Source organism: Mustela erminea, chromosome 14 (assembly GCF_009829155.1).
Source record: "Mustela erminea isolate mMusErm1 chromosome 14, mMusErm1.Pri, whole genome shotgun sequence".
NCBI lineage: Eukaryota > Metazoa > Chordata > Mammalia > Carnivora > Mustelidae > Mustela > Mustela erminea.
The window spans coordinates 60,814,766-60,832,841 of NC_045627.1; the positions used below are offsets into that span (position 1 = coordinate 60,814,766).

General features: G+C 46.0%; 1 protein-coding gene across 3 annotated transcripts in view; it reads left to right on the forward strand.

Annotated features, from left to right (window-relative positions):
- The window catches only part of DNTT (DNA nucleotidylexotransferase), a 30,728-nt gene extending 12,711 nt beyond the window's left edge, over positions 1-18,017 (forward strand). Inside the window, exons 4-11 of one of the 3 annotated variants that reach the window (XM_032311725.1) lie at positions 735-905; positions 1,857-1,928; positions 3,741-3,864; positions 5,690-5,822; positions 6,853-6,961; positions 11,182-11,427; positions 15,584-15,667; positions 17,588-18,017. In XM_032311725.1, coding sequence (XP_032167616.1) covers positions 735-905; positions 1,857-1,928; positions 3,741-3,864; positions 5,690-5,822; positions 6,853-6,961; positions 11,182-11,427; positions 15,584-15,667; positions 17,588-17,674 — 1,026 coding nt within the window. In that variant the 3' untranslated portion in view covers positions 17,675-18,017. The remainder of the gene's footprint in view (positions 1-734; positions 906-1,856; positions 1,929-3,740; positions 3,865-5,689; positions 5,823-6,852; positions 6,962-11,181; positions 11,428-15,583; positions 15,668-17,587) is intronic. The other 2 variants (XM_032311726.1, XM_032311727.1) reach the window with 2 other exon arrangements.
- Positions 18,018-18,076: the final 59 nt, after the last annotated feature.

The window sequence follows — 18,076 nt, forward strand, 5'->3', positions numbered from 1 at the left end:
TGGCAATTGTGTTTCAAATGACCCTAACAGGCCCACAGCTGTTTGTCTCCCAGCCTAGAGAAAGTAGTCAAGTGGTTAAAACATGCAGTTAGTCTATCAAACACAAAATTCTCGTGTCTAGACTTCCAGCCCCACCTGTACAAGGAAGACCAAGGAACGGCAGTACTGGGCGTGAGAGCAGGATGCCACACAGCTACAGCTACTGAAATGCAAATGCGCCCTACTATAGACAACCTGCCCTGGGTCTGTGGCACTCTGATCACACCCCTTCTTTCATTCAATATGCCCATGGTAGGTGAGGACTGTGTTTTAAATACAAGCTAAGAGATGAAAGTGTCCAGTGACCAAGGCAGAATCCTGGCCACAGGCTGGTGTGGAAGTCTCCAGGGAAAGAGGGCAGCTTCTGACTAGTAATGACTAGTAGGATGCAGTGAGCATGAGATCGGGCTTTGCTTAAATCATTCCTGAATACCTAATTATCTAATGGCAGTGAACGCAAAGTTTCCTTAGGAGGTGCTCTGTTTGGTTTTTTGTTGTTTGTTTGTTTTTGAGCTGTCTTTTCAATTCAACTCCTTTCATTAAAAGGTAGGGGTGCAAAGATATGGGAGAGCCAATCTCACCCTTCAGGAGGTATTTCGACACTCAAGAAGAGCAAGAGGCATTTGCAGGTGACTGCTAGCGAGTCCAGGGGCCGGAAACAGATGGTGCTTTGCTTACCTGGTTTCATTCTTTAGGATGCCTTTGAGGTATTGGCTGAAAACTATGAGTTCAGAGAAAATGAAGTCTTCTGCCTGGCATTTATGAGAGCAGCTTCCGTACTTAAATCCCTGCCATTCACAATCATCAGTATGAAGGACACAGAAGGAATTCCCTGCCTGGAGGACAAAGTGAAGTGTGTCATAGAGGTAAGGGTGAAATGTGATTTGTCCTATTTCCTAATATGTAGGGAAGAGGGGGAAGTAAATGCAGTTAACAGATTTTCCTGTCAACTGTGTAGATGTGGGATGGACAGACGGATAGATGGATGGATAGATAGAGAGATGGACAGACAGACTCCATACTCCAGTATTTTCACAGCGGGGGCCACATGGGGCAAAGCCAGTGGAAACAGAACTTTCCCATACTATCATTGATCACAGTAAAAGACTCAAGTGTCCTAAAAGCTGGACAGCAGGGGATGGTCCGTCTTCAAACACAGGCTGTGGGAAGGACTGCAGTTCCTCTTACGGGATGCTGCCCTCCAGAATGGTGGTGGGAGTGACCAGGCAGTTTACCTGATTCTGCATCTCTCCCTGTGTGTTCCAACAAGAGAGCCAGGAATGGGGGATTATTTATGTAATAATAATGTTTAAGGATTCCCTAGCAAAGCTGGCCATCCACGAGTAAGTTTCAATAAAGTTAAGTGCAAGGTAAAGTATTCAAGGAAAATCATCTCAATTCTATTTAGAGCTAGACGTTCTAAGAGCTTGAATTTGGATTGGTTTTTCAATGGTTCCAAAATTAACCTGCTCAGGTTAATTTTGTCTCAGCTAGTTCATAGCTACTGAAGAGAAAATTATTACAGACATTTAGGCATACTATTGGTGAACATTTTGGTTTGGTTTCTGTGGAATTGGACTCAGATCCTTCTGTGCCTTCATCCCTGACAACTATAAAGGAATACTCAGAATAAGCTGAGATTTCTAAACTTACAGGAAGTCTCTTTATTTTGTCAAGATTTGCTAGGGAAACATTCTGAGGGAACAGGGATACATTTTCCTGAACAATCAAGCTACTATATCTGGGAGTTTGAGAGCCCTTGACTCTCTGATTTTTCACCATCACTACTGTAAAATATTTTTCCACTGTCCATGCAGGAAATTATTGAAGATGGAGAAAGTTCTGAAGTTAAAGCTGTGTTAAATGATGAACGATATCAGTCCTTCAAAGTAAGTAATTTTAGATGTATTTATTGAAAATGGTTTTTTTTTTTAAGATTTTATTTATTTGACAGAGATCACAAGTAGGCAGAGAGGCAGGCAGAGAGAGGAGAAAGCACGCTCCCCGCAGAGCAGAGAGCCCGACGCAGGGCTCGATTCCAGGACCCTGAGATCATGACCTGAGCCAAAGGCAGAGGCTTAACCCACTGAGCCACCCAGGCACCCCTTGAAAATGTTTTTTCAGGGCACCTGGGTGGCTCAGTGGGTTAAGGCCTCTGCCTTTGGCTCAGGTCATGATCCCAGGGTCCTGGGATCGAGCCCCACATAAGGCTCTCTGCTCAGCTGGCAGCCAGCTTCCTCCTCTCTCTCTGCCTGCCTCTCTGCCTACTTGGGATCTCTGTCTGTCAAATAAATAAATAAAATCTTAAAAAAAAAAGAAGAAAATGTTTTTTCAGTTAATCCTATTACTTATTCTAAGTGGTTGTATCAGCTTGGGTTACCATGACAAAACGCCACAGGCTGGGTGGATTAAACAACAAATATTACTTTTCTTAGAGTCTGGAGCCTGGAAGCCTGAGAGCGAGTGCCAGCATGGTCAGGTTCGGGTTAGGGCTCTCTTCCTGGCTTGCAGATGGCCACCTTCTCAACGCGCCCTCACAAGACACACATGGAGAGGAAGTCCCGTGGGCCTCTTTTTTGAAAAAAAAAAAAAAAAAAAAGATTACTTGTTCATTTATTTGAGAGAGACACAGCGATAGAGGGAACACAAGCAGGGGGAGTAGGAGAGAGAGAAGCAGACTTCCTGCTGAACAGGGAGCCCAATGTGGGCCTTGATCCCAGGACCAAGGGATCATGACCTGAGCTGAAGGCAGATGCTTAGCGCCCTTGTGGTGCCTCTTCTTATTAAGGCACTAGTCCCCTCATGAGGGCCCTACTGTCATGACCTCATCTAAACCTAATCACCTCCCTAAGGCCTCATCTCCAAATACCACCACCAGGGCATTAGGGCTTCAACTAATGGATGGAGGGGGACACAATCAGTCCAAATTGTGGTCTAGGAAGCAGATGCCCAGATAAATACGGATGTATGAGCTTACTGCTATGCTGAGGTACAAATTATCTTCCAGCATCTATCACTCATGGGTACAAATATCATGGGGACACTGGGACCATGGGACAAAACAAATCTGCTGGTAAAGAGCACACCTGTGTCAGAAGCTCCTCACTGCATCCTACTCTCCCTTGAAGCAGGGCCTATTACCCCCCAGTGTGCCCCATCCTGGAGTTGCAGGTGACAGAGATTTCTGCCCAGCCCTTCAGTTCTGGGGTGAGGCACAGGCCTAAAGGTGCTTGTGGGCGGGAGCCAAAGCTTAGAGTACAGGCAGCTTGGATTCAAGTTTGGGCTATCAGCTGGGCGATGGTCAGGAATGCATACAACCTATATGAGCATCCCTCTTAAAATATGCAGAGCATGAGTGAGTGTAAGGACCCTGGGCCAAGAAGGAGTGCCCAACAGAGGAAGCTGTTGTCACTCATGGACTGCACAGGCAAGCAACCATCAGAGTACACAGAAGCCTGGGCAGGTGCCAGGCCCCGCCTCCTCACTTCTGTTCCCTTTCCTAACACGTGTCAGGAGAGGACCCTCCTGAAACTTAAAGCTCTGTCCAAAGTTACCATCACCCACCTGCTTGTCATATTCAGGAGAAACTGGGTCAGAAATTTCCTTATGTGCTTTCCTAATCCCTTGACCTTGAAAAGTGTTGCTTCATTGTCATAGTGATCATTTCAAAAACTAAAGGCATGCCTTTCCCTCTGTTTCAGCTCTTTACTTCTGTATTTGGAGTGGGACTGAAGACTTCCGAGAAATGGTTCAGAATGGGTTACAGAACTCTGAATAAAATAAAGCTGGACAAAACCCTGAAATTCACACCAATGCAGAAAGCAGGTAAACTGTCCTGCCTACAGATCTCCTGCTGTGGTCAGGGGCTCATCAGGTGGTGGTAGAGCTAAGTCAGCTGAACTTCAACTCCAATGCTGGTACCTGGGTCACTTGTTTGCTCTCTTTTTTTTGTACTTGGTTAAAAGCACAAGCTTTTGGAATCAGACAGACCTGGATCCAAATCCTGGCTCCAACACTGGGCGGCTGCATGATCTTGAGCAAGCCTGTTCAAGTTTCTAAGCCTAAGCTACCATGTCTATAAAAGGGGGGTAACATTGCTAGTAAATGGGGAATAAATCAGATCATGCTGGCAAAGCCCTTAGCACCAATCCTGGCACAGGGCATAGACTCTCCACAAGACAGCCCGTCATTCCTGCATCCAAGCATCACACCGGGTTGCCCTGTTGATCTGGTTCATACTGAACTGGCTCTAGACGTTTGGTCCTTGCTGTCTCCCTTGGGGGAAAGGTGTGGGAGCAGAGTCAAGGGAAGAAAATGGATATAAAGATTGAAGAGTAAAAAATATTTGAGCAAACCAAGAGTCATTGCTGGCACAAATGTGGATCTGCTTTAGAAACCACAAGACACCAGTAAATAGAAGGGAAAGTGTGCAAATCTAGGCAGATGGTTGATCTAACCGCTCAGGACCCACCAGCTTGAGAAGACAAGACTATGGTGAGACAGCTGAAGGCTGGCAGGACTTCCTACAGGTTGAAGGTGGTGGCTTGGGTGTTTCCATCTATGGAGGGCTGTGGTACACTTTTTTAAATGAAGAAATGCAAAGGCCCAAAAAGATGTACGTGTTTTAAACATTTACTTTCAACATGTAATAGAAATATGATAAAACTGCAATCAGAGAGAGCAAGCCACATCCAGCAGTGTTGAGTACAGCCATCCTGTAGTATATTACATCCCTGGTACTTATTTCTCTTGTAACTGGAAGTTCATACTTTTTTGACCACCTTCTTGCAATTCCTCCACCACTCACCCTCATCTCCGATAACCACAAATCTGATTTCTCTTCTACAAGTTTTTGGTTTTAGATTTCACATTTAAGTGAGATTATAGAATATTTGTCTTTCTCTTGACTTATTTCACTTAACATTATGTCCTCAAGATACATCCATGTAGTTGCAAATGGCAGGATATCCTCACCTCCGTGGTTGAATAATATTCATACAAACATACACCCGCACAACTCCTTTATCCATCCACTATTGGATATTTAGGTTGTTTCCTAAGACAGCAGTCTTAGCTATTGTGAATAACACTGCTGTGAACATGGCCTGCGTGAATCCCTTTGACATAGCATTTTCATTTCCTTCAGATGTATTCCCAGAAGCAGGACTGCTGGATCACATACTCATTCTATTTTTAATTTTTGGAGGAAGCTCCCTCCATGGGTCTGTGGGACTAACCAAATCATTATCACAACTGTGTCTGAACTTCCATCCACCACTTTCCAACTCTGAATCTTCCCCTCCTAAATCTATATGCATTATCTTTCAAGATTCATAGGACACAGTTTATTGGTCAAGAAGGCTGGTTCTTCGGTAAGAAGTCCTACAGCTTGCTTTCCAGGTGGATATGAAATATAGGCTCTTTCTTCGTCAGGCAATTTTAAGTCTCCTTCTTACAAGTCAGAAAGCAGAGTCATCATTACCATGAAAAATTCACAACCAAGAGTATAGAGAACACACTTGTCTCTGGGGAAAGAGTTTGGTGATGCCTGTGGTCATGTTTGCGCTATCTGGGGGCAGAATTACCTCCCACAGAGGGCTGGTCATGTCATGTGTCACTCTCTCCATTGACCTGTTCAATGGCCCCTCAGGATTCCTCTATTATGAAGATCTTGTCAGCTGTGTGACCAGGGCAGAAGCAGAGGCAGTTGGCATGCTGGTTAAAGAGGCCGTCTGGGCATTTCTGCCTGAAGCCTTCGTCACCATGACAGGAGGATTCCGGAGGTAGATAATGAGAGCTCCTTTTGCCTCTCCTGCTCTAACACCTTCAGTGGCTCCCTATATTCAGAAGTTCAGGCTTCCGAGCATGGCACAAAGGCCTTTGGTGATCTAGTACCAGCCTGTCTCTGTGGTCTCATCTTTTGTACCTCACGTTCCCACCCCAGCAACCCCAAATGCCTTGTCTTTGCAAACACAGAGCTGTTTCATGCCTCTATGACTTGCTCGTCAGTCCCTTCTGCTTGGACTAGCTTTCCTCAAATTGTCACCTGGCTGACTTCTCCTCATCTTTTAAGACTCAATTCAGGTACCACCCCCTCCTCCAGGCTCGACCCGACAGACTACCTCAGGGCTACCTGCCAAGTAACTTGTTTGTATACATCCTTTCCCTCACTTAGTTTGTAGATGTTAGTGCTCTGTGAGAACCAGGAGCCTGGCATAAAGCAGGTACTCAAGAAATACTGGCCAAATCAATGAGTAGAATGAACAAATTCTTCACAGAAATGTGTGCCTCGTTGGATGTTGAGGCCTCCTTCCTGAAAGAGATTCCTTGCCTCCCACCCCGCCACTCCTCCAGCTCTCCCTGTGGCCCTCTTACCTGCTTGCTTTTGGCCATCCTGGCAAGCCAAGTCTGAAGTGAGGGAGCAAGTGGGAGAGGAAGATCAAATCTAAGAAAATGCCTTCAGTCAATGTCCTAATTCTGAGAGCCCTCTCTTGTATCATAGTTCTTGGTTTGCTCGTCACTATTCTTGTCTCTATATGGACGTGGGGGTGAGTGCAGAAGAAATCATTTCCTTTGCTATTTTTTACCCACACATATGTAATCCCGTACATACTATGTGGGATTTTTTTTCTGTCATAAAGTTATTCTACGAAGAGTAGAATTGTACAACAAGGATATTTTTAAAAAATTTATCACGAGCATTTTGTGGTGCTCAAACCTTGAGCACAGGACACAAAAACAAAGGTGACTTTGGGAGCTAAAATTCGGAGCTAAAAACTAATTCATTTCCATTTTATACTTTTTTTTGTTCAGAGGTAAGAAGATTGGGCATGATGTAGATTTTTTAATTACCAGCCCCGGGTCAACAGATGAAGACGAGGAACAACTTTTACCGAAAGTGATAAACTTATGGGAAAGGAAGGTAAGAAGAAGGATCAAAAGTGGATGTTTGGACACTCAAGCAGTCCATTAATACAACTGAATTTTGCATACTGTTTACCTCATAATTTTGTAATGACTATCTGATTGTCAATGATTTGCAACAGCTTACACAATAGCACGACACCCGATGAGAGTTATCTGCCTGGGGTCCTAGAGTCCATGTTGTGAATATCAATCTTGCATATACACACTTGCCTTGTTTACAACGGGGCCAAGGGTGTGTATGTCTCTGTATTGGACGTTCAGGAGCATTACATCTCTGAAACAAATGGAGAGCAGGTACAGACCTGGGAGGTATGAGATGGCCAGCCCAGTTTAGGCATCGGGCAGGACTGCTGGGATTGGGATAGAAGCAGCCAGGAGGTGTCGCTGGTGCCTGGAACTCTCTTCTGTTCAACAACTACCTTGACTTTGTCCTGAGATGGGAAAAAAGAAACTCATGAAAAGATGAGCTCAGAAAGCACCAGCCCACTGAGGAGATGAGACTTCTCCTAGGCTGCCTATTGCCCAGCAGAGGAGGTGAAGGATGGGCAGCAGGGAGATCCTCCTGGGCCCTGACTGGTGCCCCACTCCAGTGAGAACTCTACTTCCCAAAGAGACCAGAGGGCTCCACCCCAGGGACCTACAGGACTGGTGGGCTGACAAACCTGGGGCTGGTGTTTTTCTGGCCCAGCTGCATCCTTCTTGAGCAAGCTGGCCCCTGCTGGGTGTGGGCCATGCTCCCTGATATGGCAGAAAGAGAGAAACCTCAGATCAAGTGAAAATAAGAGCCAGAAACACAACACCCTGGAACTAGTAGCACAAGAAGGGAGGACCCAACGTAGGAACCAGATCCCCAGCCCCCTCTGTCCTTCTCAGAAGAGTGGATCCAGGGACCCTGAGAGTGATCCTCCCGGGCCAAACCAGGAGAAGGCAGCATGAGAAGAGTCAGCCCCACCTACACGGGCCCCTCTGCTCTACTTGAGCAGGAAAGGTGGGACTTTCTCATAGATAGTACACTAAGTACACTGCATAGACAGTGCACTAAGGGCCTGGGTGGGGACTGCAAGGCCGGGGTTCCCTGTGAGGACCTATTCAGCCTTGGTTTTTATTTATTTATTTATTTGACAGACAGAGATCACAAGCAGGCAGAGAGGCAGGCACAGAGAGAGGGGGAAGCATCACGACCTGAGCTTAAGGCAGAGGCTTTAACCCACTGAGTCACCCAGGTGCCCCTCAGCCTCGGTTTTTAGACACCACGCTCCCCATGCCCTGAGGCTGCTCCGCACTAAGACAAGGATGGAGGAATGGGGACATGGGGACAAGAAGCCTTCCCTCCTCTTGCCTTTCCTCCGTTTGAGGCAGTCATATGTCTGCTCTCCAAGCAAAGAGATGGGCCAGCGGGTGGAGGCCAACATTAAGCCTGTGGGTTTTATTTAGGACGTTCAAAGGACAACCCTGCCGTTTACCGGCTGCATGACCTGGGGCGCTTTGCTCAACCTTTCCTCATCGACGAAACAGGGATATCAAGGCTCTGCCATTTCATTAACGGGGAGGATTAACGGAGAATCAGATAAAGCACCCGACACAGTGACTAGTAAGGGCGAACGCCTGCTAAACACAGGCTGTCAGCGTGATCACGCCTGCGCACTTGTCCCCTGCGCTCTGCTGAGAGCCAGGCCCGGCGCCAGGTGAGGGGACCCGGAAGTGAGTGGGCGCGGCTGCTCTTCCCTCGCGGACAAACAGGCCTCCGGAAGCCGACACTGAGGGCCAGCTGGGTGTCCCAGGTCTGCCCGCATCCTCACAGCCTGGGACCTGTCCCTCCCACCCTGGCTGGGAACTCTGCGTGCGTAACTTCCACCTCAACCTCGCTCCTCACGCCACAGACGTTCTTACCCCAACTCGCATTTTCCAGATTATCCGGGTGCTCGCCCACGCAGGCCTACGCATGCGCATACTCACACAGCACGCACGCGTTAGGTTACATCACGTCACGTTACATTACGCGTTACGTTCCTTGACTGTGAAGAACAGCCTGGCAGGGCTGGTCTGAGCCGCCTGTCAGCTGACTCTGAATGCGAGCCTTCTAGAAGAGCCCTGGGTCAGTGCACGGAGAGGGAGGAAAAGGAGCTTGGAGCACTGTTCTGTGGTGGGGTCCCCATGGCCAAGGCTCCTTCAGCCCGAAATCTCCCTGGCCAGCACAGCTCAGCCCAAGGAGGGGAGGACTGCTGGGGGGAGGGGCGGGGGTTGGGCCCTGGTGGGTGGGACCTTGTTCAGGGCCTCTCACTCCTCTGTTGGTCTATCCTCCCGGAAGGCTGAGAGATTGAAAGTATTTACACTCTTTAGGGAAAAGAATATATTCACTCCTGCTGAGAAACAGATTTCTAATAGGGGATGTAGAGTCTTCTGAGAAGGGGGTGCAGGGAATTAGAACACAAGGGCGGATGGATCGTGGCCCTCACATAAGGGGAGGGCCTCACCCTCTAGCCTCTCAACCCTCCCTGCTCCGCTGGCGAACCTGATACTAAACTTGGGGCCACGGGGACTCCCTCTTTGTGAGAAGTGGAACCTTGGGAGCTGAGCGCTCCTCTCCTACGGTACCCCAGGGAGGGAGGGAGGAAGGAACAGGGGAAGGCCTCCCTCTCCTTCTTTGTCAGGAGTCAGTTTCCAGTAGGAAGTAAAGAACATGCTGGTAGGCAATGTTCCCATCTACAGCCAGAGCCCGAAACTTTAAAGGAATTTTCAAAGCAGGAAAGAAGTTACCGAAGGGGAAATGGGGGGCAACAAGGAAAGAAACAGTAGAACATAGAGCCCCAAAACAGCCCAGGCTAGAGAGTAGGAAGCAACATCACGGAGTGTGTGTGTGTTTGACAATGATGCCCTGCAGCAGACGCAGAAGGGAAGTGCCTAAATAAGCAGACAGCAGCATTTTATTCCAGGCATGCCTTCCCAAATGCCTTGCAAGATTCAAAGCAAACCTTCCCAAGGATGGCCCATTGTCTAGGACCAGCCAGTGTGGCAGAAGTGCAAACACAGCTTACAATTATTAGAAAGCCAGTTTTGTGAATTTTGGCGGGAGGTGGGTATTTTTGCAAATTTAACTTTAAAGAAAGGCTTGTGAATATTTTAATAGCTCACTCTTCAAAGGTACATAGTTCAAATTTACAAGAAAGGCTGCTGTAATGTACTAATTTATGTAAGTTTCATTAAAAAGCAGAATTGTGTTTTCCTCAGCTGGTGATTAGATCATCCTAGGGCAACATTTGCCACCTTCCCCAGAGGGTCTCCCGGACATCAGTGCTTCCCTTTCAGTCCCCTCCAAACGCTGTGTTCTTCCTAATAGCGTTGCTGGGGGAGCCACTGAAGGACTAGAGTTCCCTCTTTTGAGGTCAGAAAAAGGATCCCCTTCAACGTTTGGCTGAACGGAAACAATGTCTCTTGGAGGGCTGCAGAAGAAATGCAAAGCATTCCTTATAACAAAATGAACAGAACCAGTAGTGCTCAAACTGTGGTCCCTGGACTAGCAGCACCCTGGGAACGTGTTAGAGCTGCAGAGTCTCACCCTCCCTCCTTCCCTCCATGGAATGACTTTGGGCACAGGGCCCTACAAATTCTGCTGTGACAAACTTTCCGGATGCTTCTGATGATAAAATTCTAGAACATCTGACCTAAGGACAACAAATCACATACCTTAATAGCTATGATTGAATTCTTTCAAGGTTATTTGGTTTTTTAGTTGACACTCAGATTTAGCATTTATTACTGCCATCTCCCTGCCTGTCCACCAAGCAGACAAATTGGGGCATCGCTGGGCCCATCTTAGAATCACTTCCTATCTTTCTGACTCAGGAGCAGTAGGTGAAATAACCACCACTAACATTATGCCACTCTCCAAGGCAGACAGAGTGACAGTCTTTGTCCTCAGAGGGATAAGGCAAGTTTCTGAGCACTGACTTGTAATTCAGAAGTAAGGAGAAGGGTTCTCTGGAGCTTTGGCCTAATTGCTAAATTCCTCTGCAGCAGAGAGAGGATAATACACCCAGTTCCTGGCTTCCTCGCCCATTGTGGTCAAGTGGACTCACACACAGCAAGGACAAAACATGGCCACGTTCTGCTCAAATCTGTGAAGCTTCTGTTGAGAGCATTCTTTAAGAGCCCAGTATAAAACGGCAGACCCTGTCCACCGGGGAGTCTCCCTGATGTCTTTCTGTTTGTTTTCAGGGATTACTTTTATACTGTGACCTTGTGGAGTCGACATTTGAAAAGTTAAAGTTGCCTAGCAGGAAGGTGGATGCTTTAGATCATTTTCAAAAATGCTTTCTGATTTTAAAATTGCACCATCAGAGAGTGGACAGTGGCAAGTGCAGCCAGCAGGAGGGGAAGACCTGGAAGGCCATCCGCGTGGACCTGGTCATGTGCCCCTACGAGCGCCGTGCCTTTGCCCTGCTGGGCTGGACTGGCTCACGGGTAAGTGCTCTGTGGGTCCAAAAGGTATGGGCTGGGTCTACTGGGGCCCAGGAGAAAGACAGCGGCAGTGGAGGCAGGGTAACAGGGAGAAGTGCCCAGAAACCTCCAGATCCGGGCATTCTACCTGCATGCAGTCAAGTGAGACTAATTAATTTAGAACAGTGTGGCCCAGGGCTGGCAGCTGCTCACCTGGGAGCAGGTGAGATATGTAAATCCCCCCCCATCTCCCACCCCGCCCCCACCCCACCATCCCTATCCGATCTCCTGAATCAGAAACTTTGGGGATGGTGCCCAGGAATCTGTGTTTGAAAAAAGCTCTGCACATATTTCATATTTCTGATGTAGCTAGAGTGTGAGGACCGATGCAGAGAAAGCAGCAAGGTGGCTGAGCGTACAGGTTTGGCTTCTCCCAGAGCTGGTCATGAAGCACTGCTCTCCCTCCTACCAGCTGGGGGATTTCTAATGAGTTCCCTGTGTCCTTGAAGACTTGGTTTTTCCATCAGGTCCTAGGGACCTCAACCACCTCTTGCTGAGGGGCTGTAGGGATAGGTGAGATAAAGCTGGCAAAGCCCTCAGTACCACATGGGCCACATGGTCAGTGCTGGCCAAGTGGCAGCTCTCAATCCCACCATGTTATATTCACAACAGTGGTGCCCCTGATTTGATTCTTATCAGCTTGAGCTCCCCCTCTGATGTAAGCACCCCTCCTTTCTATCAGTGTCCCCAGGTAACTAGCTATGACTCTGGTGACGTGTGCCTTTAGAGGGTTTTGTGTAGATGAATGACATAACACAGATTAATTGTCCTCAACCTTGAGTTAAGTGCCCAGTGCCTTTGCTTGAGTTGCAGTTATTTCAACAGAGGGTCTTGGCCCTAGAATTTCTTACTCTCACCAAAAATATTGGCTGACATTTTTTTATTCATGAAAGCTGGAAAAACTGATGGAACAATATATCATAAATGCAGCTTGTTGACCTGAATCTTTGGGAACATAGAGTCTGTTGAGAAAGGGGAGTTCCAAAAGGAAGTCCAAGGTTACACAAGATCAGGCCACTTAGGAATCACTAGCAGAAATGGTTTCCTCTTGTCCATTTTGTTTGAAGATGGGTGTAGGGGTGCCTGGGTGGCTCATGGGTTAAAGCCTCTGCCTTCAGCTCAGGTCATGATCCCAGGGTCCTGGGATCAAGCCCTGTGTCGGGCTCTCTGCTCAGCAGGGAGCCTGCTTCCTCCTCTCTCTCTGCCTGCTTCTCTGCCTACTTGTGATCTCCGTCTGTTAAATAAATAAATAAAATCTTAAAAAAGAAAAAAAAAGTTTTGAAGATGGGTGTATTTCCAGCACACTCTAGTCTCTTCTCTCAGAGTCCTTGAAATTACTGCTATTGGTTCTGCAGGTGTTGATAGAACACTAAGCTTTTCGCTGGGCCACTTTAAATGATTTAACCTCTTTAAGCCCCAATTGTGCCATCTCTGTGGTGAGTAACAGTGGTGCCCACCTCCAATGTCACCATTTGGGTTAAAAGAGAGGCTGCATGGGTTTAAATGTGGCATGTGCCCAGCGTATGGTAGCTACTCATGTTTTTATCTTTATGCCCTATTTATGCAGTCACTAAACATAGTGTGTTTTGTCTCCAGGTTGATACCTGTTGGTGGGCAACCAGAATTAGTTCTAGTCTAAAATTCTGTAGGTGAGAAATTCATTTTCACCTTTTTACCCAGAGGTTTCAGAGCCTAGGAATTATTCTCCACACATTTCATCTATCAATCTCACCTTAATTTGGGGCCTCTAACTGTGAATGGTGCCCTTGAGAGTTTTGCAGTACACAACCTGCACAGCTATATGCAGCAGCTCTGGATCCATCTCTGACGTCTGTTGTGACCAATGACACAGCAAGCCTGATACCATTACCCCTGCTCAATGTTCAGCCTTTCTTTATCTGAAACACAAGACATTGTCCTTGCCATGCCTGTTTCACAGGGTCATTGTGAGAAACTAAAGAGGCTTTAAAGCAAAAGGCAGAACTGTCTCAGGTAAAGTGCCTGAGCTTTGGGATGCAGGAGTCTAGGTCCTAGCTCTATCATTGGTTGTGTGGTAAATGACTTAAGCTCTCTAGGTGTCCTTTCTTCATCTGAAAAACAGGCTAATAACAGCTCTAGCCTTACAGGATTGTAATGAGCATTTAACGAGACAATGCCCTCTTCTCAGCACAGTTCTGAGTCCAACTATGTACTTGAAACTGTTCCCTTTGAGGTACTTAAAGAGTCTTTCAGACTCTTGTAGAAGTTATTAAGTATTAACAGCAAAAGAGCACATCAGAAAATTAATATAAAGCAAGAATTCAGGCCAGTGTCTGGCATAAGGTAAACTCTCCAGAAATATTAAGAAGGATATCATTGCCTCGTTTATAGCCATGGCCGTCCTGACTGGTCCTCACCCAGTACAGCTAAGTGATCCTGTTATAAATCAGATCAGGTTACTCCCCTGTCCAAAACCTTGCAGAGACTCCCCATTTAATTCAGAGTAAACGTGGAAGGTCCTATAGTGACTCGTAAGACCCCGCAGGATCCTCTCACCCTCTTAATGCCTCTGAACTCCTCTTCTACTGCTCTCAGGGGCCAGGCTTACTTCTCGCTAAGGCTGTGTTCTAGCTGTTTGTCTGCCTGGAAAGCTCTCCCCCCAGAGTCTACTTGGCTAATTCCTTTACGTTTTTCAATTGCTTGCTCAAAACCCCACCTTCTCAGTGAAGCCTGCCCTGTACACAGCACTTACCTTTCAGCATATCCTATAATTTATTTACTCCATTCTTGTGTCTTTTCTGTGTCCTCTGCTCAAATCCAAGCTCCACCAGGGTAGATGTGTTATGGTCTAAGCACAGAGAGCATACCTGGCACATAGCAGATGCTCACTAAATATGTGTTCAGTAAATATTTTTATTCTCCAAATAAAAGACATTATTATCATTTCTTACAGCCTATGGGGAAATGTTATGAGGTTTTAGCAGAGGAGTCCAGGAATACATCTGTCAGCACACATAAATGGGGAGCTGAGGACAGTCTCTCACTGTCCTCATTACCCCCATCCTCCCCAACCTTTCCCAACACATTGTGAGCAGCCATTGCTCTAAATCCTGGGGGCGGCAGCAGGGGTGGGGCCATGAAGATAGTGTCCCAGGGCTGGGAGGAAGCTCAGTGCCAAACAACACCGTCGTATTTTCACAGACCAGCAGCTGCTGCATCCAGAATCTGCTTCACCCTGTTTGTCCACAACCCTGGCTCCCCCTGTGGCACATTATCAAAGACTTCTGTTTCGAAAGTCTGTTTTCTTACACATGGGGTGGTGATGGGGAAGGTCCCCACAGCAGCCAGCTTTCCTAAAGTAGGAGATGGCTCCTCCCACTAGAGGGCGCCATTATTCCACGCTTTCCTCCTCTCACGGGGAGGATCAACATTTCTAGATCTGTTTTGCTCTCAGGTAAAACAACATGAATGGCAACTGTCCTCTATCTCAGGTTTCAGCTTTCACTCCCTGCAGCCTTAGAGCCCACCCTTGACCATAGGACATGCTATTCTGGGACAAGTGGCTCAAACCATCAGTTTTACAGAATCTCATCTGAGAGACTGAGTGAGAGGGAGCCTTCCTTCATCCTCCTGTTCAACAAATCAAGATCAGAGAAGCTGGGTGACTTGCCAAAAGATGCACAGCCAAATAGGGACAAAATCCAGGATGTAATTTGGGTCTCCTGACTCCTCATCCTCTCTGACAATAGTGATATTCCAAAAACAAACCAAAACCAAAACTACTATTCATCCAGCATTTACTTGGGGCCAGCTATTATCCTGGAGACAACCCTCCCAACATTTATTTATTCATTTGACAAACGTTTGCTGTACATCTTCTATGTGCCAGGCCCTATTAGAGAAGAGAATATGGTTATGAACAAGCCAGGCTCCTATTTTCAGGGAGCTTACATTCTGGTGTGGAGGGACAATCGCAGAGCTCTGTCATCACAGAACCTTGCCCTCAGGGAGAAAGTTGCTTTGAGAATGTTTAGTGGAGATAAATAGATATCTCACTGTAGAGAGTTAGATATCTCTAAACACGTAATATCAAAGACATTCTAGGCTCGATAGTCATTTATTTTAATTATATCTCATCCAGCAGTTTGAGAGAGACCTCCGACGCTATGCCACACATGAGCGCAAGATGATCCTGGATAACCATGCGTTATATGACAAGACCAAGGTAGAGTTGTCTACCCAAGATGGGCTTCTTTGATCATCATCCCAATGGTTAGCTCTCTGAGCACTTTTCGTGAACTGATTTTAGTGTCCGGGTTCAATTTCCTTTGCCCTGAGTGTCCTGTTCTACCAGATCACAGCTGAGGACAGCTAGAAGAATCCTGATGGGAGCAAGCTCCCCACCTGGCCTGTAATGTACCTCAAGGGCTTTGGGCTCAAAGATGATGAGCTTGTTGGGCCCTGAGAACCAGTTCAGAAGTGAACATTAGCTGAGTTTGGTATATCTTTGTATCTTTAGTGAATAATTCCAAAGGAAACCAAGGATTCACCCAAATCATAAATACCACTCAAGTACCCCTTAAGTGCAATGAGCAGTAGCATTTTAAGTTATCATGTAGGTCATTAATAAGAGCACTGCAAGAGAGAGAGCAACAGAGCTGCCCTGAGATGTAGACAAGCAGTCAGCTGGGCTCACTCACCAGTTACGGAACTCACTCGGTATGCTAGATGTACACTGGTCATGATCCAAATTCATGCCTCAGCAAAATGATAAATTAATCTATGAATTATGAAGAGTTAAATATTCATCTGTTAAATCTGCATGCCAAAGTCTACTGTTTTTACAGTGGTCAAGGACACTAAACTAAGCTCAGAGGAGAATAAGACACAAAATAACTAAAAGTAATGATCTTGACACTCTAGGAGCTTACAGTCTAGCTGAGCTGTATTATTTAGAAGCTATCTCAATTAAAAGTCAAAAACCCACTCTAAGATGGCATAGCAAAAAAAGGGTCTTGGCTTATAATTGCAGCATCTGGGGGCAATACTGACTTCAGGTTGGCTGCATCCAGCTGCTAATGCAGGTTTCCCTCAGTGTTGGTTTCCTTCTCAGGCATGGTCTTCCCACGATTCCCATCCTTCCAGCTTGACAGAGAAGAACCTCTTTCCTAATAGTTCTGGCAAGAGTCCTAGTTGATATTCACTGGCCAGGCCTAGGCTGTGTGCCCAACCTTGAACCCTTTACTGTGGCTCTGATTGGTCAGGCTTGGATCACGCTGAGATGGAATTAGCTCCACACGTGGTCCTCGTGGACCAAGAGCAGGGAGTAGTGGTTTTCCAAAGAAAAGTCAAAGTGATGCTGTCAGATGAGAGGTCTGTAGATTGGCAGGAAAGCCTCACCTGTCAAGCATGTGAGTGGAGGCACATTCACATAACACAATTTAAGAATACTTACAAATGAACACATTCTAAATAGTCTAATATAACGGAGTATATCTTGCATGCCCTACGCTGTGCTACAGGCAAGAAGGAATGACAGAGAAGTGGTGCTTGGTCTAAAAGAGATCATGGGCTGGAAGCCTGGTGGGGTTTGGGGTGGGGCCGGTGAGGAAGGCCAGAGGGAGAACCCAACATATACAGGTATCTTATAATTGCTTCTTGCTTCTCCTCATTACCTGGAACAGGAGTGCCTCATTTTGGCTGCACATGAGAATTACCCAGAGCCTTTAAATAGACTGGTCATAGGACCTCTGCTGAGATTCTCATTTCACTGGACCGGGGTGTAGCTCAGGCTTCAGTGTTTTTTTAGAAGTCTCATCAGGTGGTTCTAATGAACAACTGTAGTTAAGAACTACAGATCCATAGAAAAAATACCAACTGCTTGTAACTAAATATGTAAAGTTGTCAAAAATTTACCTTAATCTATGAAATATCATATTTTGGGGTTAGAAAATATAAAAATTACAGAAGTCAGTTAAGATCTAAAGAAAAGAAGCCAGTTAGATGACTTTTTATAGTCAGAAGCAGGGAATTATGTTTTGGTAACAATTCATTCTGCCAAGACAATTTACAAGTAAAACTCACTATGTCAGCATCAATATGTTTAAAAATATCTAAATGCACATATTTCTTTTTATACTTTCAGAAAATATTTCTCAAAGCAGAAAGTGAAGAAGAAATTTTTGCACATCTGGGATTGGATTACATTGAACCATGGGAAAGAAATGCCTAGAAAAAGTTGTCAACTTTTTTTCAGCCTTTTTTTTTTTTTAGGTTAAGTAGATTATGCTTCATATTATAGTAAAGTTGCCTTAGAAAAATATGAGATTCTTTAAGCCTTATTGAAATACAGATTGCCTTTAGAAATAGTTTTGAAAAATGATAAGGCAGCACCTGGCAATGGGTTATGCTCTAGTAGGCCATTTGTATGACTGGGGCTTAGAATTCACAGTGCATTTTTCCATAGAAATGATATTGAAATGGGTGGCTTATTTCCAGAGAAGCTCATCAAAGCCCACTTTTCCCACAGGGTAGCTGAGATACTGTATATTTGGAATAAAAACAGAAGGAAACAAGAGATGGTGGAGTCTTCTTTTTCACTCAAATACCATAAAATATTCTAAACAAAAATGTA